Raw genomic sequence first — 26,929 nt, 5'->3', positions numbered from 1 at the left:
GTTCTCTTTACATTTGCAGACTAGTGAGGGCTGCTATATTTGGCAGATATTTAACTCCGTCAAGCTATACTCAGGAATGATTAGGCAGGAGAAGGCCACGCTGGAAGAGCATTGCACTAGCATCCGTTACCTTGTACAGCTGCCCCTGCTCCTGAAAACAAACCATTTGTCGGCCACATTCCCTCCCAACCCGGTCAAAAAAATCCCTTTATGAGACATGAAGACATGTTTTTTCACCTTTTTATCTCTAATGAGCATTTTGGTTAATTTTGAGGGATTAAAAAACTTTTTTGCAAAACTTCATTTTGATCCCTGGAGGGCATTAAACATGTGGAAATGATCTCTACTGGAGGCATTTTGAAGCAACCCCCCTTTTTTTACCTAGAGGGAGGGCATACATAACCAAATCTAACTGAAAGGTCTATATTTTATGTTATATTTCTAGTTTTGTTCTACTCTTCACTTTCTTTTTCAAATACACATGCTATTATTTCACTTTGATATTTCAGTGTACCTCGTACATAGCTCAGAATGCCACCTGAAAAATGACAGAAGAAACAATGTAAACCATTCTGCCCTCCTTGAAGGAAGTGTGGAATAAAATGTCCATGACACAAATAAAAACGGTCAGGCATCATTATTTATTAAACACAAGACAAAGGAGACACAATCAATGCGTTAATGGAACACTGTCCAGCCAGATGTTAAATTTTTAAAAAAGTATATCTAAAACCTAATTTGAAATAAATAAAAAACCTTTATACATAATTACATCATTGTAATTTGAATCTGACAATGGTAAACGTATTGACATTAACAAAAAGGGGGAAAATGACTTCAGGGTTGAAGACAATGATTATTGGTTTTTTTACGATGCTATCTCCAGCACAATTGAGCATGATCCATCATTCGTGACTACAGTTAACCAAAATGAGGAAAAAATCAGTGTAAAAATGAACAGGGTTGCAGAAGTAGTTACATTAATATACTTTACAAGAGGAGCAACTCTTTGAAAGTAAGACATGACAGGTGATTTCACTGTAAGGTTGTGTCTTCATGGTGGTAAACTGATTCTTAGCTTAACAAGTTTTCCAAGCTGCTTAATAACAGTGAATACTGCAGAGATCAGACATGGGCAAAATTCGGCCCTCTGGTGTTTTGAACTTCAACTCCCACAATTCCTAACTGCTGGTAAGCTGGCATGGATTTCTGGAAGTTGAAGTCCAAAACACCTGGAGGGCCCAAGTTTACCCATGCCTGGCATAGATCCACACAACCTGTGCAAGCTCCTACAAGTCTGGGGGACGTATGTCCTTGATCAGACGTTGCTGGACTCCTCACCATCTCTAGTCACTGAATAGGGGCTGGAACCTGGAAACATCTGGAGGGCCATAGGTCCTGCAACCCTCTACAAGAAGTAGAGGTCATTTTTGTCAATTCCCCTTTTCTTTGCAGCCTTGTAAAAAAAATGTTCCAAAGGGTTGGGGATCCCTCTGGAAAAGTGTGAAAGGTGACATGGGAATTGTAGGAGGAGGAAGAATTATGTTCAGCAGGTCCACTCACTGGAGCAGAACAGAGAAGCCTTCCCATACAAAGGAGGCACTCTCTGGATCCGGCACATTATTTTTGAGAGTTCGGCATCACTAAGATTGCACACGAAAAAACGTCCCTGGCATCACTATTTCTGGCACTTTTAATTCACTCAAAACCACCAGCAGTGCCGCTAACTATACAAAAGAAGACTGTTTGCTCCAGAGAGTGAACTTGGCAAACGCTACAGGGAATTGCTCCTAACAGAATTCCATTTATAAGCCACAATGTCGCATGTGGTGATGGATAACACGGAACAACATACCTAAAGCCACACAGAGCAAATCAGTGTCAGAGCCCAGGCAAAGATGACACCGATCCCACAGTCAATCCTTTGGAATCTCAGCCATTTTGTATAAGTGACCTGAAGGCAAACAATTGTGCAGCACTGAAGAGGTCTCCAGACTAAATACCCCCCCCCCCCCCAAACAAACAAACAACCAAGTAGAACTGAAATTCCTGGAGTAGTAATTATGAGACTCTGGGAAAGATAACGCTCTGCATTAAAATCACACAATAAACTAGAACGAAAGCAAATGCTCCATAATCAGATCAAGGGGGAAGGCTATATGCCGATTGGAAATATTTATTTCTCCCCATTTACAGTATATAAGATCAGTATTCCAAACTGTACTGCACATAACGTTTCTATCATACTACGTCTGTGGAGAAGTCATTGTGTTAAGGGGGTGTGGAGTGGGGAAGATATCACATAGGTGTAGATAACACCACCACAGTTGTTGGCCAAGGAACATGCTATTGTTGTGTTCAGTGGAAGGACAATAAGACAGTGGTTTGTTTTCAAAGACAGAAGGAGAGAGAGAAAGACCTCCTACTAAGCCAAGATTGGAGTTAAATAAATAAGGGCTGGAGCACAGAGGGCATTTATATGCCAAAGCCCATCTATATACTATGCATGCTGTGAGCCAGCAACTGCTTCGCCTCTATGTTTGTTGTGTTGTGTGTGTCTATGGTGTGTGCCTGTGTGTGTTTCCCAAACTACTGCAAAGTAAGACTGCATCAGCATGAAGGACTTTTTTCCGTTTATATAGCAGCACCACACTGTGGAAATACTGATAATGCAAACTATTCAGACCATCTCTGTGAAGAACCAGCGGTTAATATTTCAGCAGTTTGAAGCAGTGGGACTCTCTCCAGCCTGTTCTAGTTCTGCCACAATTCTTCATTTTATGATACACCCCATCACCGTTATGTGTGACCAAAGAAGGTTACTGCAAATGTTTTGTTAATATATCTAAAAGCACTATCTAAATATTGATACATCAGGCCATTAAAAAAAAAGTCTGAACGTCTGTAGAGAAAATTTTTCAAGTATACATTTGGGATTTGTTTTAAGGAATATCTTGCCAGAGCTGCACATAATATAGCTGCTGCAGTTGAGGATTTAATCCAAGTTTATATTTATATCTCTTTTAAAAATGTCTAAAAACATTAGCTTTGTTACAGGCTGGATAAACAGATATTAAAATAGACTAACTATTTACAAAATAGACCACAAATTGGCCCAAGAGAGTTGTTACCATTTCTGGCATCCACTTTCAGTGTTTTGTTTTGCTGACAAACAACAAAAAGGAACACATGGAGAAAGACCCTGAAGTGTGCAATCCCCAAAAGGTGATGCAATAAATGAAACTATTGAAATCTTGCTTCTCTTCCCAGCTCAGCAGAGACAAAGTGGGGGCTGTGAACCCTTACCAGACAAACCAAGGTTGTTCCAGCACACTTTAAGGCATCTCTTGTCATCAATTCTTTGAAGGCTGGAAACCCATCAGCCACCTCCAATGGGACAATTGCAACATCTGCAGAGGTATTGCTCTACTCTGCCGACAGGATTGCTTTGTCGCTGCTTCGAAGGCATTCTGCCAAAGCTCTTGCTTTGCAGTCAAAAGCCTCACCAAGGCAGCAGCAAGGGCATCAACGGCAGGGCTTTCATTTTTCCAGTTTAAATACAAGTTGCTCTGGCATCTGCATATATTACTGCACACAAACGAAGAAGGAAAAGGAAAAATCATGATGTGGGTCATGAACTGAGTGGTTCTAGTTAACTGGTAACCTGTTTATATATACATCATCCCATGACAAGAGCAAGCAGAGGCTGGAAATATGAAACATTCCAGAGTAGTGATTTTTGTGGTTGTTTTCAAAATGCTCTTAAAGCTTATGGACTTCAGCCTCTTTTTAAAAACATGTGCCTCTAAACATTGGTTTCTCTACATGCTATGACATAGTCTGGCCAGGAGCAAAAGTGTAAAAACTGAACAGATAACCTAGTTGCATTTCTTGCATTAATTAGCTAACACACACACACACACACACAACTGATTTTAAGGACCTTATTAAAATCCTTAAAATGGTCTACCTCATACGTTATCATTATTCAAGCCAAATTTCTACATAAATGAATTATGCATATTAATATGTACATATTTAAAATATAGGCAAATCCTTTTTTGTTTAATTTCAAGAAATATCTATAGGAATAAGTAATTCTTCGGTTCAGTGGATTATTGGATTTGGTCATGGCACAAGTTTAAGTAATCACTGTGATCCCATATTAATAGAATACTAGATAATTAAGCTAACTTACTGTCCTAAAGAACACAGTTTATGGGGAATGAGAAGTACTCAGCTGTTGGAGTGACAGAGTGGTCTCTTAACTAAATAAACCTGCCCCTCATAGAATCCTAAAACAGTATTAGAAAAAAATACAAATATTTACAACAGATGAAAAAGTTAACACTACAGTAAAGGCCTTAGTAATTTGTTTTTTTTTTCATGCAGGCCAACTTTCAATGTCCATAAAGCTAAGCTCCTGCAAATACAGGGCTTCTTCCACTGACTGCTATCTTTCTGCCTTTAGATCGGTCCATCCTGCTGTCAGTCCAGTAAGACGAGGAGAGGGACGGGGTTATGATGGCTCGGTCCATCTTTGCTATTTGACAGCCAGCTTCTTATTGTTTCAACAGTCTCCACTTGTCCTTGCAAGGATTGTAAACAGTGCGTACAGAGACCTGCACTTCCAAAATTACATGTTGTATGCAACATAGATGGGATCCAGCTGGTCAGCCAAGAAGCTGTCGCGGAGATGCATGCGCTGCTTCTCTCCCCTGGAATTGATGGGGATGACCCCGGGATCGACCACTACCACTACGCCCACAATCAGATAGTGCTCCTCGAGGACCACGTTGGTGACCAGAGGGACCAGGTCTAGGGCCTCCTGCTCACAGCCACAGAGTTCCACAACCACCACAAGCAAGTTGGTCCAGGTGAATACGGCACTGTATGCAAGAAAAAGGGTTTATTAAGCATAGCAACACTGATTCAAGTTTGTTGCAGTTCAGTATGTGAGAGGATGCTAAACAGTGGGTAGAAAATGGCTTGAAATGACCCTCCTTCCTAGAAATAGTTTGAAATAATTTACAACTGTATGCAAGAATTGGAGAGAAAGCCTGAGACTCCCATCAATGGTCCTTCACTCCATACATTGCCAATATTTGTTGCTGTTTATAAGTCAAATCAATTCTGACTAGGTGGCGAAAGAGATGGCAAAACCAGGAGTCCAGATTCCTATCATCATGCAACTATGGCTCTATTTTCATATTTCTGATCTGGAAAAATCTTCTTTTTTTAAATCTCTACTGGCATTTGTCATCATTCTTAAAGCTTAACTTGTTGTTGTCAGCTGGGAAAATTTGTTTCAAGAAATCCATTAAATTGCTTGGTTTTGCTAGTTCTTTTACTTTCTAAAAAACCTATTTGGCCTGAAGTTTTGCACAGGAGGGAATCCATTCACAATTTCCTTCAAAAGCATTTACTGACCAAGTAATAAATAAAATTAATAAGTAATTATTACTTGTTGGGAGAGAGTATTGGATGTTACTCTCAAAAGCGATATCATAATTACCTGGAAAAGTCAAATTACAGGTAATTGTGTTAACATGCAACTGCAAAGCTCTGGTCTTGCTATAACCTAATTTAGCCATGTTGCTTCCTGATCCAAGGAGAAACAAAGATAATTCTGGAGTGCCATACCATTCAGCGATGCTCCTGTGTGTCCGGGAAACTGAAGTCTCTATGTCAATTGGATGATAACGCAAGCCCCGGAGTTCAAGAGTCTCATCCAGAGCCCCTACGACATACAGGGCATCGTGACGTTCTGGAAGGAATAGGAAAAAACAGAAGTGCAGGAAAGTCAAAGCGGAGTTGCTGAGTTCAACTGAGGGAAGTAAACATGACCTTATTCTGAAAGCTCAACAAATGAGGCTCCATGTCTTTTTAAGAATTGGCTATGAAAGCTACTAGAGGTCTTTTATCACAAGCCATGATCATATTATTAATGTTGAGCATACAGTGCCTCTAAATTCAGGGAGAAGCTAACTGCAAATGCTTTTGTTTCCAGAGTCCTTTTTATGTGATCATGGCCAAAAGTACAGAGTTTTCTCCTACCTCCACTAGCCGCTGTGAGCTCAGTCCGGCGAACAAAGCCAAGGTATCCTGTTCGTGCCCACAGAGTTTGCGCAGCATCCCCAAAACTCAGGCGGGTATTGAAATGATCTGCTTGGAGGGTTTCGTTATCATAGATAGTGTAGTAACCACTGGCAGTGTGAGGACTATTCACCCAGATCTGTGAAAGTGATTAAACGCAAGCCATTAGACTCATTGCTGCATGACTTTGAGTTATTGTTTCTGGAGATCCTAAGATGAACCCATATAATGTTCAGCAAATGAATTCCAATGGGGATTTAAACCCTTCTCCTCCAGAGTGCTAGTCCAACACTTAAACCACTACACACCACTGGCTCCCACATTAGACTTGCAAAGTAATGTTTAAAGAAGATCAAACAGAGGCTGGTTTTTTTTAAATCCACCGTATACAGGAACAGAATGAAGGGAGAATAATGCATTCTAACATAGAAAACAGATGCATCTCTTTGAATGCTAATTTATCAATAAGAGGAATAAAGTAGAGCCTTAAAATGCATCTTTATTCAAAGTGGCTATATTTTTCTAAAACTTATCTACTAAATGTAAGATCCAAAACAAGTCCCATTAGCTCTCCTATGACCCCAGAGATTTCTTGTTTTGAAACAAATGGTAACTGCAGTAGAGGACCAGATACACAGATATAAACCAAGAGCAAAGGCAGCAAATACCTCTCCAAGGTGAGAATCTCCAACAGGTCCCTTGGTCTCAGGATTTACAATGATCACTTTGACCCCTGGCAGTATCTAATAGAGATGAAAAATTGGGATATATAATATAGCCAAGAGGCATTTCCAACTTTGAAACTGGGTGGGTGGGTCTCAGTTCAGTTCAGTTCAGTAGTGTCCATATCTGTAGTCCCAAACTACTTACTAACATCCCATGTTGTCCTTCCATCATGATAGCAATAACTGTTTGATACTTATTTAGGCACTTAGATATGATGATTAGGTAAAGGTTAAGATTTTCTCCTGACATTAAGTGTAGTTGTGTCCAACTGTTGGGGTTGGTGCTCATCTGCATTTCTAAGCCGAAGAGCTAGCGTTGTCCATAGACACCTCCAAGGTCATGTGGCTGGCATGACTGCATGGAGCGCCATTACCTTCCCGCCCGAGCGGTACCTATTGATCTACTCACATTTGTATGTTTTCTAACTGCTAGCTTGGCAGAAGCTGGAGCTCATTCCGCTCACCAGATCTGAACCGCCAACCTTTCGGTCAGCAAGTTCAGCAGCTCAGCAGTTTAATCCACTGCGCCACCGGGGGCTCCATAGATGATGATTACTTTCATTCAAAAACAAGACTTCAAACTGGATTTATTTGTACATTAGGAAATCTTCAGTGAGATTTGTATACATAGCAAAATCCTCCCCAAATCTGCTGTAAATACTGGATAACTTGGTCAAGGAGAAGATTTTTTTAAAAAAAAGGTACCCTTTTTAAAAGGTCCTAAATTTAGTACTAAATACAGACATACCTCTCAAGCAATGTTGCTTTTGTCTCATAAACAAGTATGTACATTTTTTTAACCTGATGCTACACAAACCGAAGTAATTGTGCTGTCCCCTGATTTTACAAGTACAGTAGAGTCTCACTTATCCAAGCTAAACGGGCAGGCAGAAGCTTGGACAAGCGAATATCTTGGATAATAAGGAGGGATTAAGGAAAAGCCTATCAAACATCAAATTAGGTGATGATTTTACAAATTAAGCACCAAAACTTCATGTTATACAACAAATTTGACAGAAAACGTAGTTCAATACGCAGTAATGTTATGTTGTAATTACTGTATTTACGAATTTAGCACCAAAATATCACAATGTATTGAAAACATTGACTACCAAAATGGCTTGGATAATCCAGAACGTTGGATAAGCGAGGCTTGGATAAGTGAGACTCTACTGTATGAGGAAACCATTTCAAAAGGACCTAAAATTGTCTGGTTGTGTACCTTCATACCTCACAAGCAAAGATGTCATTACCTTGCCTGACTCTGAGAGCAACAGACTCTGGGGAGCACCTCTTTCCACTAGTCGCACTCTAGAAAAACAGGAATGCATATTATAAAATACATATTTAAAATATATGTTAGAAATGTATTAGTAAATTACACATTTTAAAAATGAGCTAAAAGCAAGTGGATTATTCAAAGGAATTATTCAAATATAATGAAAAGCAACTTTTCAACATTCTAAAAGATGTTCATATCTAAAGACAGAACTTTTTTTGCTTATCATTTTCAAAAACCTTGTCCTCCCTAATCTGCTTGCTACCACTCAAGACTTAATTCTAAACATTTCAGGAAAATAAATGTCAACCTGATCAAAATCAAGCCAGTCTGATCTTTGCAAATCTATGTTTTACTATTAATTATTGTTAATCACTATTATTAATTAGAATATATTATTAGATCACTATATACTTTCTTAATCATAGTATTTAAACCAAGTCAGTTTCAAATGAAAAGAAGTAGAAGAGGAGGAGGAAGAGGAATACCTGTCGTGTCTTAAGGATTTCAGATCCACATAAACAGTGGTGGGATCAGGCCCTGAGGTTCCCTAAAATGTTGAAGAGAAATTAATATGTAAACCATCTCTTCCCAGAAAAAGTGGTAATTGAAGGCATTTTAATACCCCAAGGACAATGCAGGCTGGATAAGCCAATGCCCAGGAAGGAAATAAGTGTCTTAACAGCACCATTTCTGTCCCAAATGCCAGAAAGCATTAAAATTTCCTTGTTACCTGTAAACAGATAGCGACGTTGACTCTTGACCCAAAGGTAGTGCTGACAGCGCGGGTTGAGAGGCCAATGTCCTTGAAGAGCTTGGAGAACGACTGAGTGAGGGCAACCCGGGGCCGCTCCTCAGCCACCACGACACAGGTTCGGACCCCTGACAGATGAATGCCTCTTGCCTGCAAATACAAAGGGAATGAGGGAACTGCAAAAAAATAGCTACTTGCCAATATAAATTTTTTAAAGGCCAGTGGTTGTCAATTTTCCACACAGCTTCCAGGGTTTCAATTTCTAAAGCTGAACAAAATTTTAACCCTCTTGATTCTAACACTAGATTTGAACCATTTTAGAATGATTTCCCTACAATCTCTACAGAACCATGGACCTGTTATCTGTTTAATTCTCCTAATCTTTTCCTCTAGAAACAAACACAAGGACCTTATGAACAAAATGTGTCAAGCAGTTCTCTTCCCCACCACCTGTCTTATTTTGACCTCTGTCCTGAGCTTTTGCAACCTCTTGTGGCAAAAGGGAAAAAACGAAGGATATAACACATAACAGCCCTCAAAGAGTAAGATCAGTGTGTACCATTTGGGGCTGTTGAGTAATCATTAAAACAATATGCGTGTTTGTGCACACATCAAGATATTGATCTGGTCACACTAACACAGAAAAAAGGAGTTCTAACAATGAGGACCGGTGATTCACTGTGATTCGTCATTGAGAAAATTCCAGCTGACATCAAATAATTCAGGTCAAGCCTCAATATGGGTCTCATTTTTACAATATCCACCAAGTCACGATAAGAAGTAAATTAATAGCTGTTCTAATTGTCTGAGTCCACATCAGCAGACCTAATTATTAACTTTGTTTAGTCAAGCCATTGAGCAAAACAGGTAAAAACGTATTTTGTACAAAGATCAATGGACTTGCAACATCAATTACTTTTAGCAGCATAGTACATTATGTTAATTGTATCATCCTGAAATTCTTGCTGGCACTTCCTGAGATGCTGTGTTTGATACATTCTTGAAGCGTTTTGACTGAAGTGGACAGAATTAGCCTGGTAGATATTGAAGTTGGAGTGGAGGGACACAAAAGATGCCAATTCTAGGATAGCCATCAGAGACTGACTCAGATAACTGTAAACTATGGCTGACTCTGGATGCATCTATGTTGTAGAAGGAACGCATTTAGATACCTCTTTAAGTGCCATGACTCAATGCTATGGAAATCCTAAGAGTTACAGTTTGGGTAGGCACCAGCACTCTTTGGCAGAGAAGGTTAGAGCCCTTGTAAAACTACAACTCCCATGATTCCATAGCCTTGAGCCATGGGAGTGAAGTAGTGCATACATTCTACAGTATAGATGTGCCCTTAGAGCAGGGGTCCCCAAACTAAGGCCCGGGGGCCGAATGCGGCCCTCCGAGGTCATTTACCCGGCCCCCGCCCTCATTTTTATAATATAATATATTGTATATACATATAATATTGATAATAATATTGTAATGTAATACAATATAACACTAATAATAATACCATATAATAATATTAATTATATATTCTGTATTACATATAATATTACTAATAATATTACAGTATAGTGGTATAGTTCAATAAAGTAATATATAATGCTAATATTGTGCTATGCTAATAATATAATATATTGTATGTACATATAATTTGTAAGCCACTCTGAGTCCCCTTTGGGGTGAGAAGGGTGTGATACAAATGTAGTAAATAAATGCAGTAAATAAATAAATAATAAATAAATACATTTTAGACTTAGGCTCGCCCGAAGTCTGAAATGACTTGAAGGCACACAACAACAACAACAACAACCCTAATTAACCTGACTATCTCATTGGCCAGAAGCAGGAGCACACTTCCCATTTAAATCCTGATAAATGTATGTTGGTTAAAATTATTTTTATTTTTAAATATTGTATTGTTCTTTCATTTGTTTGTATTTTTTTTTTCAAATGATAATCCGGCCCCTCAACAGTCTGAAGGATTGTGGACCGGCCCTTGGCTTAAAAAGTTTGAGGACCCCTGCCTTAGAGGCAATCCTAATCCATGTCTTACTATTATTATATTATTATATTCAGGCCATAGATCAGAGGTGTTAAACTTGTTGCCCTCCAGGTGTTTGGGCCTCCAACTCCCATAAGCCCTAGCTTCTTTTTCAATGATCAGGATTTCTGGAGCTGAGCCAATCACAATCCAAGCAGATAATGTTGAGAGCCACAAGTTTGATATGACTGCCCTAGATCCTTCCTCTGTTTCCATTCCTTCTTTCAGGAGGAAGGTATCTAAAAGAATGGCCACAGAAGTTGAAATCTTAATAATTCAAATGAGTGTGATTTGTACAGACCATGGTTTCACATTTTTAGGTGAAATAAAAACGGTTTATTTCAAACCACAATTTAAAGCTTCAAAATATCTTCATGTTATGCATTTAGCTCACAAAGTGAGGCCTGCCATTATTTCTGCCACCAGCAACAAAACATTAGCCTTATAATTGAAAGCCTCATATTTTTCAGTTGAAAAGAACAAATTTGCCATATTTCCATTATAATCAATATTTTCAGCATTCATTTCTTGGAAAGCATAATGCAAAGAATACGGAGATAAATATGCTATCAAAACAGTGGACTAAATAACAGTTCAGGACAAGTGGTTTTTTTTCTTTTAGAATTAAACTGAGTTAAATGGAAGAACTTATTAAATGGCAAAACTGTCATGCAGTTAGTTTAATTCATTTCAATGGGGCTCATGAATTTTTTTGCAGTAGATTTTGCACTATATATTAAAAATAAATTTGAAAGCTTTACTTAAACAGCCAAACCATATTTATAAACAGAAAAAGAAGTGTTTTTCTTCAAGATTCTATTCTAGCAGTCTTGTGTCTTTATATAAAGGAAATGTTTTTGTACAACTTAACCACAATACCTATTAAATAAACTCTAGCCTCTTACCTTTAATACATCAACCTGATTCCCAAGGCCCTTTGTACACATATCCATGACGGAATAGGAACAGAAAGTGTCCCGTATTTTATACTGGCTTACAGTGGAGAGCCAGAGGAAAAGGTTGGATTCCAACTCCATAGGAGGAATTAAAATGGACTGGTGACCAGAATACACACTGCCAAGGAAGATCAAAAGAAAACAGTATATCAGTTCTCAGAAGAGGAAGAGTTTTATTAACTATACACAGTCCATGAATGTGAATTACAACCTGCTGTCCTGGCAGTGATCTATCTACACCACCCAGTACAGGTGTATATGAACCAGAGGCATTTCTAGGTATACTGGTCAGAGATTTACTATAAGCAAACAAAACTAAAACTAAAAGGAAAATGGACCAGTGGACCAAGGGCAAGATGGCTATCAATCACAAAGTAACCAGGCTCCTACCTGCAAAGGCACCAAAGTGCAAAGCCGAGCCCACAATAGGGATCAAGGCAGATGGCAATCTGCCGTGTGGAATACAATTCACACTGGAGTTTTATGGCTCTACAGAGAGCACTGACTGCTGCATGGGACATCTGGAGGAAAGAGGGAGAGACAGGTGAGGGAGATGGCACTGAATTTCTGTAGTACAACAAAAGGAACCTGATAAACACAATCTTATATGTGAGCCCATGAGCTAATGTTGATTATTTAAAGCACCAGCTTAGCTTTTTCAGCAAACCAAGAAAACAAGCTTAGACTCAATCTATAACGTATATTGTTCTGCTGATTTAGAATCACCAAGTTGGAAGAGATCTCAAGGGCCATCCAGTCCAACCCCCTGCCGTACAGGAAAAACACAACCAAAGCACCCCAATAGATGGCCATCCAGCCTCCGTTTAAAACCCTTCAGAGAAGGAGCATTCATCACACTCTGAGGCAAGAGAGTTCCACTGTTGAAAAGCAATTACAGTCAGGAAATTCTTCCTAATGTTTAGGCGTAATCTCTTTTCCTGCAATTTGAACCCACTGCTCCATGTCCTAGGTTTCAGAGTGGCAGAAAACAATTTTGCCCCATCCTCAGTGTGAGATCTTTTCAGATATTTAAACACATCCCATCTAAGCCTTCTTTTCTCCATGCTAAACACACTCAGCTCCTTTAGCCATCAATTTTTTCACAACAGTATCATAATCTCTATGGTTTTTTACCAAATTCATCTTCACACCCTCTTGTAAGATAAATTCAGGAAAGGGTTATACCCTTATTAGGCCGATAAGTACAGGGGGAAAACGATTATTAAATGAGTGTAATAAAATAATTTTTCTCAGAATAATACAGTAATTTTGCCCATTCCCACACAGGTAGTCTATGTATCACAAAATAACAACTGACCTGTCTGTTCTTTTGGGGGGCAGTTTAGTGGCAGATAATGTCAATATCTAAATTGTATATAATTGCAGTCCAGCTATAAAAATCAAGTATTTCTTAAGAAACTGTGTAGTTTCATATTCTAGTTATCCACCTTTCACACAAAGATGAGGGCGCTTCTAAGGTCCCTTTTGAACCCATAGCTCCAAGCATACAACATAGCGGTCTTGCTCTCTGGGCATCCCCCTTACCTTCATTACAGCTGTAGATATGTAGGTTTACCTATCCATTGATTATCTGGCTAGACAAGACACATTCTAGCTTGATTATATTTAAAATCTAAAACTATACTAACTGGAAGCTCAGCCTACAAGAGACACCCAAAGGTACTGACTAATGTAACACAGCTGTACCTTTACTCCTGTAAGCATCCCTGTTGTGGATACACTAAAATCCAGATATGCCAACATTTCTGGAGTTGGTGGCTTATAAACCTGAGGTAGGCGCTTCCTGGGCAAGTCATCTGCAGTAAATAAAAAAAGTAGTTAACATTGCATATGGTCCATAAAGTGAGCTTTTTTGGGGAGTGAAGAAATGGAAAATGCTGACATAACAATGGAACTACATTCTGCAACATCATTAAAATGCAATGTCCTCACTTTTCAGGAAAAGTACAATTGGATTCTTGTATCTTTTTAAAAAGCAGTTTGCCTAAGAGATAAAGAGAAAGCAGTGCAATAAGTGAAGATGGAATATGTGCAATCACGATTGGAACGGCTCGTTGACTATGAATTTGAATTGTGTGGTTTTTAATAATGGGTTTTAATGTTTATATGCTTTTAAATTTTATGTTATTAATGTATATGTTTATTTTATTATAAGTCTGTTTTACGTGGCATCAAATTATTGCCTATTGTAAGGCTGCTCTGAGACCCCTTCAGGGTGAGAAAGGCAGGGTGTAAATAAATTTAAAAAATCCATATTCATGTAAGCAACCAACTCAGATTTACTGTATTATTACTCATTCTGTGCCACATGCCCAATGCAAGTGGGGTACAGAACAAAGTGAAGCCTTGAAGGTTCACCAGATTTCATAATCTACTTATTTTAACTTAGAGGAGTTCATTCATGATTTCACCAAATTCCTCTTATTTTTCATCATTTCAGAACATCTTATCAGGATATTTACCAGGTTTAGTCACTGCATTTATTTTGAAAGTAAGAGGAATCAACTTGAAATTGCAAATAGCTTGTATTTATTTGTTGTGGGTACGCAACCATTTAATTCTATCACTGTTCCATTCTTATATGACCATGGCGAATAAATAAACTTGAAGGCATGTTTGTTACCTGTGTCAATGATGGTTGGCCAGGTTTTCACATCAACAGCACTTGCTGCTTCTCTGGATCTCAGTAGCCTCATCAAGATCTGACTTGTGAGAATACAGGCAGCTTTGCTGACCTAAAATATACCCCAAAAGTCACTACTGCTAGGAAACAAAGCTTGAAAACACAGAACATATACTAACATTAGAGTTTGAATCGAAGAATCAAGGTATTTGGTCACCTCACATTTACCACTGGCACCACCACCAAGTACAGTAGAGTCTCGGTTATCTGAGATAAAGGGGTGGGCCCAATCTTGGATAACCAAACTTCCCGGATATCAGGGAGGCCCGGTTTAGAGAAGCCTCAGTGCGTGCTTGTTGCCTAGCAACACGCACCAGGGCCTCCCCAAACAGCCGCCAGGCGCTGGGCGAAGGAAAGAGGCACTCTTTCCTCCGTGCAGTGCCCCGTTTAGGGAGGCCCTGGGGCCCGGCCTGGCGCTCGCCCTCAGTCCCTCGCTCACTCACCCGGCTGGGTTCCAGCAACACCGGGACCCGGCGGGGTGAGTGAGTGAGAGAGAGAGTGGGGGGGGGGGAGGGCGGGGGGGGGGGGGCGCAGAGGACATTTGCCTCGGATAATACAAACGCTCGGATTAGCGGGGCTCAGATTAGCGGGGCTGTACGGTATTAACATAATTCATGCTTTAGAGGATTTTTCAAACATAATATCAGTACGTCATAAAAAAAAATCTAAACGGTAGCTCAAGATTAAAGCCACTGTAAAGTTTAGGGGAGGGGAAAAATACTGAGAAGGTGCAGCTTGCCTTGTTAATTAACAGCGGAAGTAAAACTTGAATCTGAAACTCTATAACCCCAGGTTCATATACTGAGACTTATGCCTAGTATATTAGATTTGCTTTTATTAAATAAAAATCCAGTACAATGACAATACAGAAGCATTTATAAGAAAAGCTAACTGCATGGAACCTTAGAAGCATTTAGTTGTTTTACAATTGAGTATTTCAGGGGAAACTATCACGTCAATTTTGGAGACAGAAATATTGCTCATGTTCACCAAAATATAGCCATTATTCTGTTTTGCTTAGGACTGGAATGCTGAGCAAAGATTTTAGAAGCATCTATGCCATGATTGTAAAAAAGTGAACTGGCACAAACAGTTTGAGGAGGCCTGTTTTACAGTGTTTCACTGACAACTACAACAGCATTATTGAAAATAGTTTCCCATGGGGTTTATATACTGTCTGTACCAGCTGATGCTCAAGAAAGAAGATTTTATAATTCTGAGACAATAGAATATGGGCAAGGCATTCAACTGGATATGGGAAGTGGCTTTGGGCAATCTGCTACTCACATCTACAATCATCCGCACAGTGGGCAACGTGGCAGTGAGGTTCTGAGCATGTGGAGGCCGGACGGTCACAGGGATGCAGCCGGCATACAGGCAGCCATAAAATGCTGCAATGAGCTCAATGCCTGCAGGGACACAAGGAAGATAACACAGAGAAACAGTTTAGCATCAGTTTCCTGGTGTTAACTGTTATCATTATTTTCATTCTGGGTTTTGCTACAAGTAATTTAAAGAGTCACAGCCCTTGAGGGCAAGGAGCAAACCCACAGCTGAACTAGGACAACTGGTAGCCAAAGCAGGTCAGCAAAAGTAAAAGAGGAAAAGGAAGAGAAAGGGAGGAGGCCATCAAGATGATCCTGGGAATGGAAATAGTGGAAATGGGGACTCATTCAGCGCAGAACAATACGGAAATTCTGATAAAAACCACTAAAGTGATCACCACAGAATAAGCCATATAGTAGAATTAGGGAAACCCTTCTTAGTGATCTAAACAGTAATCACTAATATTCGTTTTTACAGTGTTTTTTGTTAAAAGCATATAAAGCCTTTCCAAAAGGTTTCTTTTAGAAATCACACCAGAAATATGCTGCTTTTTGGATTTCTGTCCACTGGTGTAAAGCCAACTCTTTAGTAAAACAGCAGGAAAAGGAAATGGATATCCTGGAAAATCCAAGAGAACTGAAGATTCAGAATCACTAAAAGTCTTTTGTTAAAATTAATGAACTATAGAGACAGACAGAGAGAGAAATATACTGGAAGATAATTTATAGCAGGGGAAGATTCTACAGGGCCATGTATGGCATTTCATCATGACCACCCTTTTAATTTTCAGAAGTATTCAATTAACATAGTTTCAGTTTCAAGGCGAGGTACAGAAAAGATTAGCTTAGAAGAACCCATGTGGTCACAGAAAGAGTGCAGGGTAACCAATGCCCTCAACGTCTCTGTCATCTCTTCCATTTCCTGTGACAGTTCAGTATTTTTGGCATACTATACACCTCCACTCTGCATATTACATCTCTGCACACTAACACCACAGAGTTCTGGGCATAAGAGAGGTTTCCAGTGAATAGAGACTGCTGAATAACCTGAATTCCTTTAATCTTCCCCATCAAGAGAACAACTGTGAACTTTTCTTACCGGGAGGATAGAGCAGCACCACATTGTCACCAGCATTGAGGTGTCCCTTTTCATATAGAATCGATGCGATTCGCTCAGCTCGCTTGTGCAGCTGCAGACAGGTGGCTGTACAAACTGGGGCCCCCTAGCAAAAAGAGAAGGAAGCAAACGTTAACACCTCACTCAAAAGCAGGAGAAACACCAGCTGCTTCTCCCTGGAGAACTACTCAGTCACTGTACCAGTTCATTTCCATTGTAACAAGTTGGTTTCAACTGCAATAATTGTAAGGAGGAGCTTTGAAGAATTATGCCTGTGTTATCACAATCGCATCAGTTAAAAGATGTGTTGTGACTCTTTAATACATTCACTACAATGTACTATTGTAAACACATCTGAACTGAAATGAAGGTGATCCACTTTGCGGAAGTTAGAACTGAACAGTGACTTCCAACCCCTGCAAACCAGTGAGGAAAGTGGTCATGTGAAAATCCCTCTCTCTCAGCTTTTCTTCCTCCTTATAAAAATGCCTCTGTTACATATTTCTGTTGAAAACATAAATATTGACTTCTGTGCATCACTGTGTTACAGTGTCTTAAACTTACAAAGCACCACTATACATTAACAAATACCTTGGTTTGGAAAATAGTAGAGAAAGTATCCCACCACCATAGTAATGTAATCTCCCCAAGTGGCAAAAATGGGCCCCCTTTCTCCCTGAACACATGAAAACCCCTTCTGCCATGAGATATAGCAATGGCCAACAAGAAAAGAAAATTCAAAGGTTGACTGCAACTGTGATCCTAAGTAGCAAAGGCTTTGATATTGGATCAAGTCACTCTCAGCTTTTCTGGAAGGTTCTGTTACTGCCCAAAGTACAAGCAATTCATATTCTCAAAACTTGGTAGAATCTGACAGTATCAGGAACTATTATATATTCAATTATTGACCCTCTTCTTTTTGTTTTAACTGCTAGAAAGGTACACAGATCATTACTAGCCAAAGTTTTCTTGATTTAGTGCTTCACCACATCGTTAATGAATTTATATGAAATTGCAACTCCTGATATGCTGAAGGGTGTCCCCAGTTTTTCAGTTTCTCTTAGTATCTTTGCTAATGTTGACAGCCTTGCATTACCTGGCTAACCACATGAGCCCAGTCTGCAAGAAATAATACAACCATTTAATCCGAATTACCTATTCACCCATCTGAAATATGAAAGGAACAGGAACTAGCTATATCTCTAATCCTCACAAGGAACACAAGAGACACAGCTACTTCAAAGGCAATCAATCCCACCAGTACCTTGGCATTAAGCAGGAGGAAAAGCATGTGTTCAGGAGTGGCTTGTGCTCTCCATTGGAGTATCTCAGACAGGAACTGATGCTGCAAAGAAAATACATTTTTAGTGGCAGGGACATCCTTGAGATGGTGCAGAATAAGGCAATACAAAGAATACACTGGCTCCAGCAGATCGCCGAGATTCCTTTGAAGGCTAGTAAGCTGCAACATGAACTCTCAGATGGGCCACAAGCCTGGCTGACTGGCAAATATCCAGTGCAGCAGACAGGAGCAGCAAGAAGCTTAAGGGGCCTGTAAGGACCTGAGGTCGACATTGTTTGATTGCCCCCTGGTCACTGAGCAACATAAAAAGCAAACATAAAGGGATAGGTGTTATTTCCAAGAAAATTCGGATTATGGCAGGAAAGAGGGTGGCAGTCTTGCTCTACTGTGACAGAGAAATAAGAGCGGTTGTACACACAAGCCAGTGATTTGGGGTTTCGGGAGTGGGGGTGGGGAGATAAAACTGCAAAAATTTCCTGGAAAAATTCCCCAATTATCTACATAATGTTATCTTGATTCAGTTTACTTAGTTTAAACATTATATTTAAACATATTTAATATACAAATCTTTCTGCTGAAGTTACGTTATTGGAATCTTTGTAATAATATAAGGAGGATAACATATACTTCCTTATGTTTTACAAAAATGACAAGACTATATTGGTAAGGGCACATACCTAAAAGGAGCTGTTTCCAAATTATCGTATATCAACAGTGTAACTAATTGCCAGTTCTGCTTTAAGTTGAGAGAAAAACTGATTTAATAAATCTATTTTATTTCACTAAAGGATGTATGTGAGTCTGTGAGCAAGGACAATTTATTACATTTTGTTTTGACTAATTCTACTTCTGACAAATTGAGAAGCAAGACATTTTGTAAAATAAAAACAAACTTAGCAATACATTCACTTTCTGGTTCACTCGACTTAGGGCAAGAGTTTGTTGATGCCTATTGCTTTAAAACAATAACTAGAATATCATATTCAGTATTTAGCCCAATTAACTTGATTGATTGCAGGACATTAGACTAGTCAACTATGGATGCATTGAGTGAGAGAAAAATTGAGAGAGTCAGTATTAAGAACTTTTATGGGATGTATTCATTGTGAAACATTTTCATTGGAAATTTTCCCACACCACATCTCTGACAAAGGTGCAAATGCATATGCAGCAAATCTGGGTAATGTGCTGTGGGGACTCACCTTTCTCACCAGGTCATTCTCTTCTATCTGTCCAAGGTCCCTCCCAGCAGCCTGTGCAATACGCTTCCCTGCAACCAGGTTTCCCACCATCACAGAGGCAGGGCCGACACCTATGGCCAGAAACAAGATACAAGAACTTGGTAATGGAAGCCTCATCCCACTGCTGTATAAAAACAGCAGCATGGGGGAAAGGGAACCAAGCATTATGATTCTGAAGCAGTCAGGAAGATACCAGTAGGAACCCTGAGTTTTATATGAGACTGGGCCAATGCAAACAAATGGACAAAAGGAAGACGGCGGAGAGTTATATGGAAGAGCATAGTTGGCCTTCCACATTTGCAGGTTTTACTTTTACAGATTTAAATTCTCATAGATTATATTAAAATGTTCTCTAGGAATTTCTAGTTCATCCCGTCCTACTCCATGGTCAACTTCCACCAGATGTTGACCCACAGAGTCAGCCTGGAGAATCTTGATCAGGCCTGCACAAACTATGGTCCTCCAGGTGTTTGGGACTACAACTCCCAGAAGCGCTAGCCAGTTGATCTAATAGTCAGGAATTTTGGGAGCTGAAGTCCAAAATATCTGGTTGTGCAGGCCTGATCTAGAGATTCCTAAGAGAATACTTCTCTAGAGATTCCTAGAGACTTGTTCTCCTAGGAAAAAAGATAGCCTTTTTATTTGTGGTTTTTCACTTTTGTATAGGTCTTATTCCCCGAACCAAACAGGGAGAGCTGAATGTATATCGTGGGAGCATGAAAATCTGGAACTGAAGACCAGGTAGCTAAATAAGTATTTTTCAGTGGTACTGACAGAACAGAAACAGGGAAGTTAATATGTATAACAGGATTGTCATGGAAGAAAAGACCCATCAGACTGAGAAATGGCCTTATAGAGCAAGGCAGAAGCAAGGGAGAAGAGGCAATTGCTGCTCTTCCTACATTGTTGCTGCTGCTATTGTTTTTAACTATTTCTCTTTCATTAGAAGAAATGAGCAGGAAAGATTTCTCAAGAATTGTGGGGCATAAGACCTTCAGACCTTTCTCCTGACGCTGTAGCACAGAGTGGTGAGAGTAATATATTTCCACGTCTGAGGTTGTAACTTCCTTTACTATCTCAATAGGGAAGCTCTGATTCTTCCTAAGGCCACACAAGAACTGTCTTCAAAATACTTATTGATACATCAAAGACTGCCAAATAGTAGTGGCAAAGTATCAAGCTGTTTTATCATTACATTTAATTTTTATAACTTCAGAATACATTTACTATATATGGATTCCCTGTGTCCTTCATTCTTTCCCAAATTAAGTTATTCAGGAAAAATTCTAAGGGAAGGAATCCTCACCCCATTCTTCAAAACAAGCCTTTAATCCACTTAAGTGGAGCACATACATTTTTGAAAAATCCCATGGTGTCTCCTCAATTACCTGGTTGTTTCTGCCTGGGTTTTGGCAGATTGGTTACACATGTGTGAGGACACATGAGAATGTTACATGGGTGTAGTGACCCCTCCAGGAAGTGTTGTTTGGTCTGAGATATATGGATCCCTCCTAGAGGAGTTTTTGGCAAAGTATTGGCTGGAACAAGAGCGAGGCAATATACTCCTACTTGGTGAATGCTGTCAATCGCCTATAAACAAGAAAACAGAAAATGGCATTCCAGCACCCAGAGCCCATGTATGAACAATCATCTACATTTTGGTAAAGTGCTGTATTAATGCACACATAAAAAGGGAAAGAAAGCAAGAACAGGATAAAACACCCCACCACACCAACGCAATGGAGAGAAGCCACAGCCAGATTCACTGGCACATTAGAGTCGTCCTCTGGGGCGTTGAAAGAAAGTGGGCCTGATAATAAGCACAACAAGAGAACAACAAGCACATAGCACAAGCAAGGTTGCATCAGGGAGGCAGGCAGCCAGTGAAATGCCCAACTGGAAGCTGCGCCCTTCCATCAGGTCGAGGCCAGCAAACACATGATTGTAATGCACCATCGAATCTAATATGTATCCTAATTTTAATAACATAATTTCACCAAAAAGAATGTGTGCATTTGACTTGAATAAATATAGTATTTTAAAGAACTGCCAATTATTCCAAAAAAGAGGGAACCCATTTGCTCCAGCTGTCCCTACCTGCAGCACTCGGCTCATCCACTGGAAACTGTCCTCTTCAGAAGCATCTGGCCGCTGCTCAGCCACCACCACAATCCTCTCATCGTAGAAAACAGTCACAGAGAACACAGCAATCCTGGGAAGAAACACGAGTCATGATGTATAAGATGGAAGTATATTTATGAAGTGAAATGGCAGAAACACAAGCTGGAATAGTCCAAGCGCATGGAAAGAGCTCAGCGCCTTCACCATAAAGAGCCTTTTTCAAGCACAGTATGATCCCTTTATCCATGGACTTGATATTCACTTACACTCCCCAAAACATTCACCCCTCCCTGAAGTATTTGTGGGCTTCTCCAGGGACCTCATCACACTCAAGCATTTATCCACTTTAATCCACTTTAAGTGCTGTGGCTGTCTCCTGCAGAATTCTGGGTTCTGTAGTGTAGGGAGGGGCCTTTAAACTGCTCATCCAGAGAAGCCCTGGGTTTCCCTAAACTACAAACCCCAGAATTCTGCGGGAGGAAGCCGCAGCATTTAAAGTAGATTAAAGTGGATAAATACTAGAGTGTGATGAGGCTCTAGGTCTTCCAGCATGACTCTATGGTATGCTCCCAGCCCAAGTATAGTCAAAATATAGGGTTCACATTTTCCCATGGTTTCAGTTATCCACCAGAGTGGGAGGCCAGGTGAGGGTCTTGAAACATATCCCCAGACAATATGGGAGTCAAACTATAACCACTAACTATAGCACCCAAAGTCTCCATTCACAGACATCACCATGCTTCCTTCAATACCTCCTCTATAGTGCACAGAAATCCAGATTTGAAAATATGTAATATCTCCAGAAGGAAGTCTTGCTGTTTCTAAACAAGTACATGACAGCCTACAGCTAGTTTTCATACATCTCAATAGCTAATGGTGTTTATTTATTTAAATATTTACGTTTGTCCATGTTGCAATAAGGGAGCCCTTTTAAGAGAGTTGACAGATGACAGCTACGATGCTTCAGTGAACAGCATATTAGGACACAGAAACGGCATAGTAAATGCTCAGACACCTTGTTAGCACAATACGATGAACAAAGCAAAGTGGGAGAGAAAAGTCACAGTGAGGAAGAGGTAGATGGGAGATAATTTTATCTGGTATACATTTTGGGTGAACTATTTTAATTTGCACTATCCATCTAATATAAGGATATAATATAACACACACATATCCAAATTTTGAAATGCAGTTCCCATATCAAGACTTGCATAAGGAATTCTACATATTAGGGAAGTTACACAGAAAGGGGGGGGGGCATACAAAATACAGAAAAATGCAAGTTGACATCATTGCAAATTTTGTGCAAAATATACAGATGCTGCAATTATCTGAACAGGATTATGGTTAAATAAAAATTGGGCATGGCCTAGAAATAGATGGATCAATCCATCACTGAGGAGAGAAGGTAAAATGGATTATAGCCCAGGAGGATTACGAAGAAATGTAGTTTTTTTTATGGAAGAAAGCAGACCTGCTTCATATACCGTATATACTTGAGTATAAGCTGACCCAAATATAAGCCAAGGAACCTAATTTTATCACAAAAAACTGGGATAACTTATTGACTCGAGTATAAGCCGAGGGTGGGAAATGCAGCAGTTACGGATAAATTTCAAAATAAAAATAGATACCAATAAAATTTCATTAATCGAGGCATTAGTAGGTTAAATGTTTTTGAATATTTACCGTATTTCAAAGAAAAGCAATAAACTAGCTCTATAAGTGGAAAAGTAGGGGCAACAAAAACAATATGGTATCAATAATAATAATAATAATAATAATAATAATAATAATAAAAAATTCATTTGGATCCCACTCTATCTCCCCATGGGGACTCAGGCTGGCTTCCGACATGGGCTCATTTCCCCCCTGTAATATTTCCAAGCCCTATATATAGGTAGGTAAGAATATATTCATATCTATCCAGACATCTCTCTTTATATAGATATTTGCAGAGACTTGCAAACATATCAGGGTAAATTCATATATAAAAATAATGTATATGTATGGCTACAAATACACAGGTACATGGATCTATATGTATAAAGGAATTGCAAATACCTGCAAACGTATGAGGGGAAATTCATATATAAAATTAATGTATATAGATAGAGAGATTGCAAAAGCTTGCAAAGGGTTAATGCCTATATATCTGTAGGAGAGTTTAACAAATATTTCAGGGGGAAATGCTTTCATAAGATTAATGAATATATATTTTTCTTCTTCCTCACTTGCAAGGGTGTCTCTCTTTTCAAATAATTCCCTTGATTAAGAGCGAGGGAGGCTCTGCAAAAGTAAACACACTGATAAGGGAGAAGAGAGAAATAGATCACATATTGCAAGCAATAGCCTGCAGGCTCCGTTGCCAGCCTTGACCTTGACACAATGATAAGCCGAGGGAGGCTTTTTCAGCTCATAAATAAGGGCTGAAAAACTCGGCTTATCTTCGAGTATATACAGTATTTCAATTTTAGGTGTACACCTAAGTATGAAGAGGATGAATTGATATTTGGAAACATGTACACTAGACAGGTACATTAATTGGAAAGCCAGGGTGCATTACAGCTTCCTATTAAATTAACATTCCATGGCAAAAATTGGCTTTGCTTCATAAAGTTGGAAAAAGTATCCTGGGGCAGATATGTACAGAGAGGTCTGATTTGTAATCATCCAGACACATGGCATACAGAAAGACCAACGAAAGACAATATCATGCATTTCAAGAGCTTCTATCATACTTCCTCTTAACATCTGCTTATCTTCACAACTGAATCCATACTGAATCAAAAGTGAAAAATTTACTGCAAAAGGCTTCAGCATTTACTAAGGTCTCTAAATACTGACCACTTCCAACAAACATTCGGAAATCCTGATTACAAAATATGAGCTATCTCTTGCATCAGGAATGCTTTGATGCAAACATTAGCTGTGTCTGTTTGCAGAGACCTCTGCACAAGGTGCAACTCTGTACAGTTTCAGTTAATTGATTACATTAATTTGCACCATTTATCTCATCATTATGCTGGCTAATGCCACCACTATTAAAAGATCCTCCTGATTTCAATAAAAAGAAAGGGTCTTTTTCCTCTCATTTCTGAAGTTCTAAATTCAAGATATGGCAAGCGCATATTCAAAGACACACTAGGAAGAAAAAGAGAGTGACCTCCATGAACTTTAAAAAAGATACCAGTCCACAGGATAAGGTATTCAACGAACTATTCTTCATGGAAGTCTAAACTAACCTTCCTCTGTAAACTGTCTTGATAGATTCAACAGCGAGTCCAGTGGCCACAATGTCATCAGCATTATGTCTGCGTCCACTAACGATGAGCATCCCGTCTATTTTTCCAACCACAAATACCAGGCTACCCTGTAATGCAAAAAGGACAACAGTGAACAGAGCTGCTTCCTTCTCCTTTTGTTAATTCTTCCCTCACCCCCCTTTATTGACATACACACATCCCGTCTTGAGCACACTGTTTTGAAGATGCAACCTAAAGAAACTGTGACCACTTAAACCAGGCATTTTACAAAGTAAGAACTTGAGAAATCCAGTCAACTTGGAATGAAAATGAATAAAAATGATTTATTTTTTTTACATCTGATCTGTCATATACTCCTGTATAAGTCGAAGGCAGGTTTGGGGGCCAAAAGTATGGGTTTTTATATGACCCACAGATAAGTTCTGGGTTATTTCCTGAAGAGGGGAGAGCACCAATGCATTAAAAAAGGCCAGAAGTGGCACCCAGCAGAGAGAAGAGAGTGGCTGGTGCGTCTTTTAGGTTTTCCCAGGACAGACTAAGCTCTCACCTTCTACCACTCTATTCACAGAAGAAGATGGCTCCTTTTTTGATAAAAGTTAAAGTACTTCACTCACATTGGTCTGTGAATTAGACAATTGGGTTTTTTGAACTGATTTTAACTAAAGTTTCTAGACATACATGCTTACAAAGATTATATCTATGTTTATATCTCCTGTTAATTAGTGGACCAAAATGTGATACAATTTTCAAACAAGTTCTCATTTTGTGCTAAATATTGACAGAAGGCAGATTTGGGAAGAAAAGTCTACATTATTCACAAAGCCTTAGGTGTGATTCAAACCAAAGGAGATCTCAGATGATTCACAAAGTATGTTCCAGGGCCAAAAAGAAGATAAATTAAGTCAAGATAATGGATGCTAAGATCATTCTGCATATATGCATATTTCTCCTCAAACTCTGCTAAAATATTTTTTTTCGTGTCAGGAGCAACTGGAGTTGCTTCTGGAATGTGAGAATTGGCCATCTGCAAGGACGTTGCCCAGGGACACCCGAATGTTTTGATGTTTTACCATCCTTGTGGGAGGCTTCTCTCATGTCCCCGCATGGAGCTGGAGCTGATAGAGGGAGCTCATCCGCACTCTCCCCAGGTGGGATTCGAACCTGGCAGCCTTCAGGTCAGCAACCCAACCTTCAAGTCACAAGGCTTTTATCCCCTAGGCCACCGGAGGCTCCAAATTAATAAATGAAGAAATATGTCTTTGAAGTAATATGCTCGCTCTGGTTTTTTTTAATGCAGACAGGTATAGGAGAATCTAAGAAGTAGCTTTATCCGGTAGCTTCCAGATTGCCAATAAAGTGAAGGTTTACCGCTCAACAAAGTTAACAGTAGGATACTCAGAAACTATATTAAATCAGCCTCATTGCTAGTTAATATAAAAATGAGACGTAATTCCCCCCCAAAATTAACCACATAATAGTCGCACCCCCCCCTTTTTTTGAAGAGGGGGAAAGGGCGGCTATTATGAGGTGAAATACTGTGAAACACTTAATGAAAGAATTCAGAATGTTTTGAACAGCTTTGGTCAATTGTGTACATTTAGTTCCTTGGATATAACATGCACTCAAACGCAGATGAACTTACAGGTCCAACAAATCCCATCAAGCCAGAGCGCACAAAGGGTACAGCGCCCACAGGAGAGCCAGCTGAATTGACAGGGATGACCTGTGAGAAGAAAATAAATCAGTGAGGGGTAATGGCTTTTCTACATGGAAAGATATCCAGCACATTACACATTATAAGAGGAACTTTTTTTCAAACGTTAGAAGCCATAAAAATAATTTCTCCTTGCAATATTTTGATTATACAACTTTACCTCTGACATTAATTGGGACTGACTGTAAGCCCGGAAAACAAACAAACAAACAGTTGACTATTTGACAGGCACAAGGCATGTTTACTAGCAGACTTCGCAAGACTGGAAACATTGCTTTTCTGCG

At 39.4% G+C, this 26,929-nt stretch overlaps 1 protein-coding gene across 4 annotated transcripts in view; it reads right to left on the bottom strand.

The window, feature by feature from the left end:
• Positions 1 to 622: 622 nt before the first annotated feature.
• dip2b (disco interacting protein 2 homolog B) overlaps positions 623 to 26,929 on the bottom strand; it is a 203,356-nt gene continuing 177,049 nt past the window's right edge. For all 4 annotated transcript variants that reach the window (XM_062970969.1, XM_062970972.1, XM_062970971.1 and 1 more), the window contains 19 exons: positions 26,574 to 26,654; positions 24,911 to 25,038; positions 21,642 to 21,756; positions 20,933 to 21,134; positions 19,506 to 19,615; positions 18,265 to 18,345; positions 16,983 to 17,106; positions 15,846 to 15,967; positions 14,499 to 14,610; positions 13,562 to 13,671; positions 12,245 to 12,375; positions 11,804 to 11,972; positions 8,834 to 9,004; positions 8,589 to 8,650; positions 8,075 to 8,132; positions 6,765 to 6,839; positions 6,058 to 6,235; positions 5,644 to 5,767; positions 623 to 4,889 (listed from right to left, as the gene is read on the bottom strand). In XM_062970969.1, the coding sequence (XP_062827039.1) occupies positions 4,637 to 4,889; positions 5,644 to 5,767; positions 6,058 to 6,235; positions 6,765 to 6,839; positions 8,075 to 8,132; positions 8,589 to 8,650; positions 8,834 to 9,004; positions 11,804 to 11,972; positions 12,245 to 12,375; positions 13,562 to 13,671; positions 14,499 to 14,610; positions 15,846 to 15,967; positions 16,983 to 17,106; positions 18,265 to 18,345; positions 19,506 to 19,615; positions 20,933 to 21,134; positions 21,642 to 21,756; positions 24,911 to 25,038; positions 26,574 to 26,654 (2,406 nt within the window). In that variant the 3' untranslated portion in view covers positions 623 to 4,636. The remainder of the gene's footprint in view (positions 4,890 to 5,643; positions 5,768 to 6,057; positions 6,236 to 6,764; positions 6,840 to 8,074; positions 8,133 to 8,588; positions 8,651 to 8,833; positions 9,005 to 11,803; positions 11,973 to 12,244; positions 12,376 to 13,561; positions 13,672 to 14,498; positions 14,611 to 15,845; positions 15,968 to 16,982; positions 17,107 to 18,264; positions 18,346 to 19,505; positions 19,616 to 20,932; positions 21,135 to 21,641; positions 21,757 to 24,910; positions 25,039 to 26,573; positions 26,655 to 26,929) is intronic.

Source organism: Anolis carolinensis, chromosome 2 (genome assembly GCF_035594765.1).
Source record: "Anolis carolinensis isolate JA03-04 chromosome 2, rAnoCar3.1.pri, whole genome shotgun sequence".
In the NCBI taxonomy this organism is placed as follows: Eukaryota; Metazoa; Chordata; class Lepidosauria; order Squamata; family Dactyloidae; genus Anolis; species Anolis carolinensis.
Note: the sequence above shows the minus strand (reverse complement) of the source record. Positions and strands in the feature narration are given on the sequence as shown.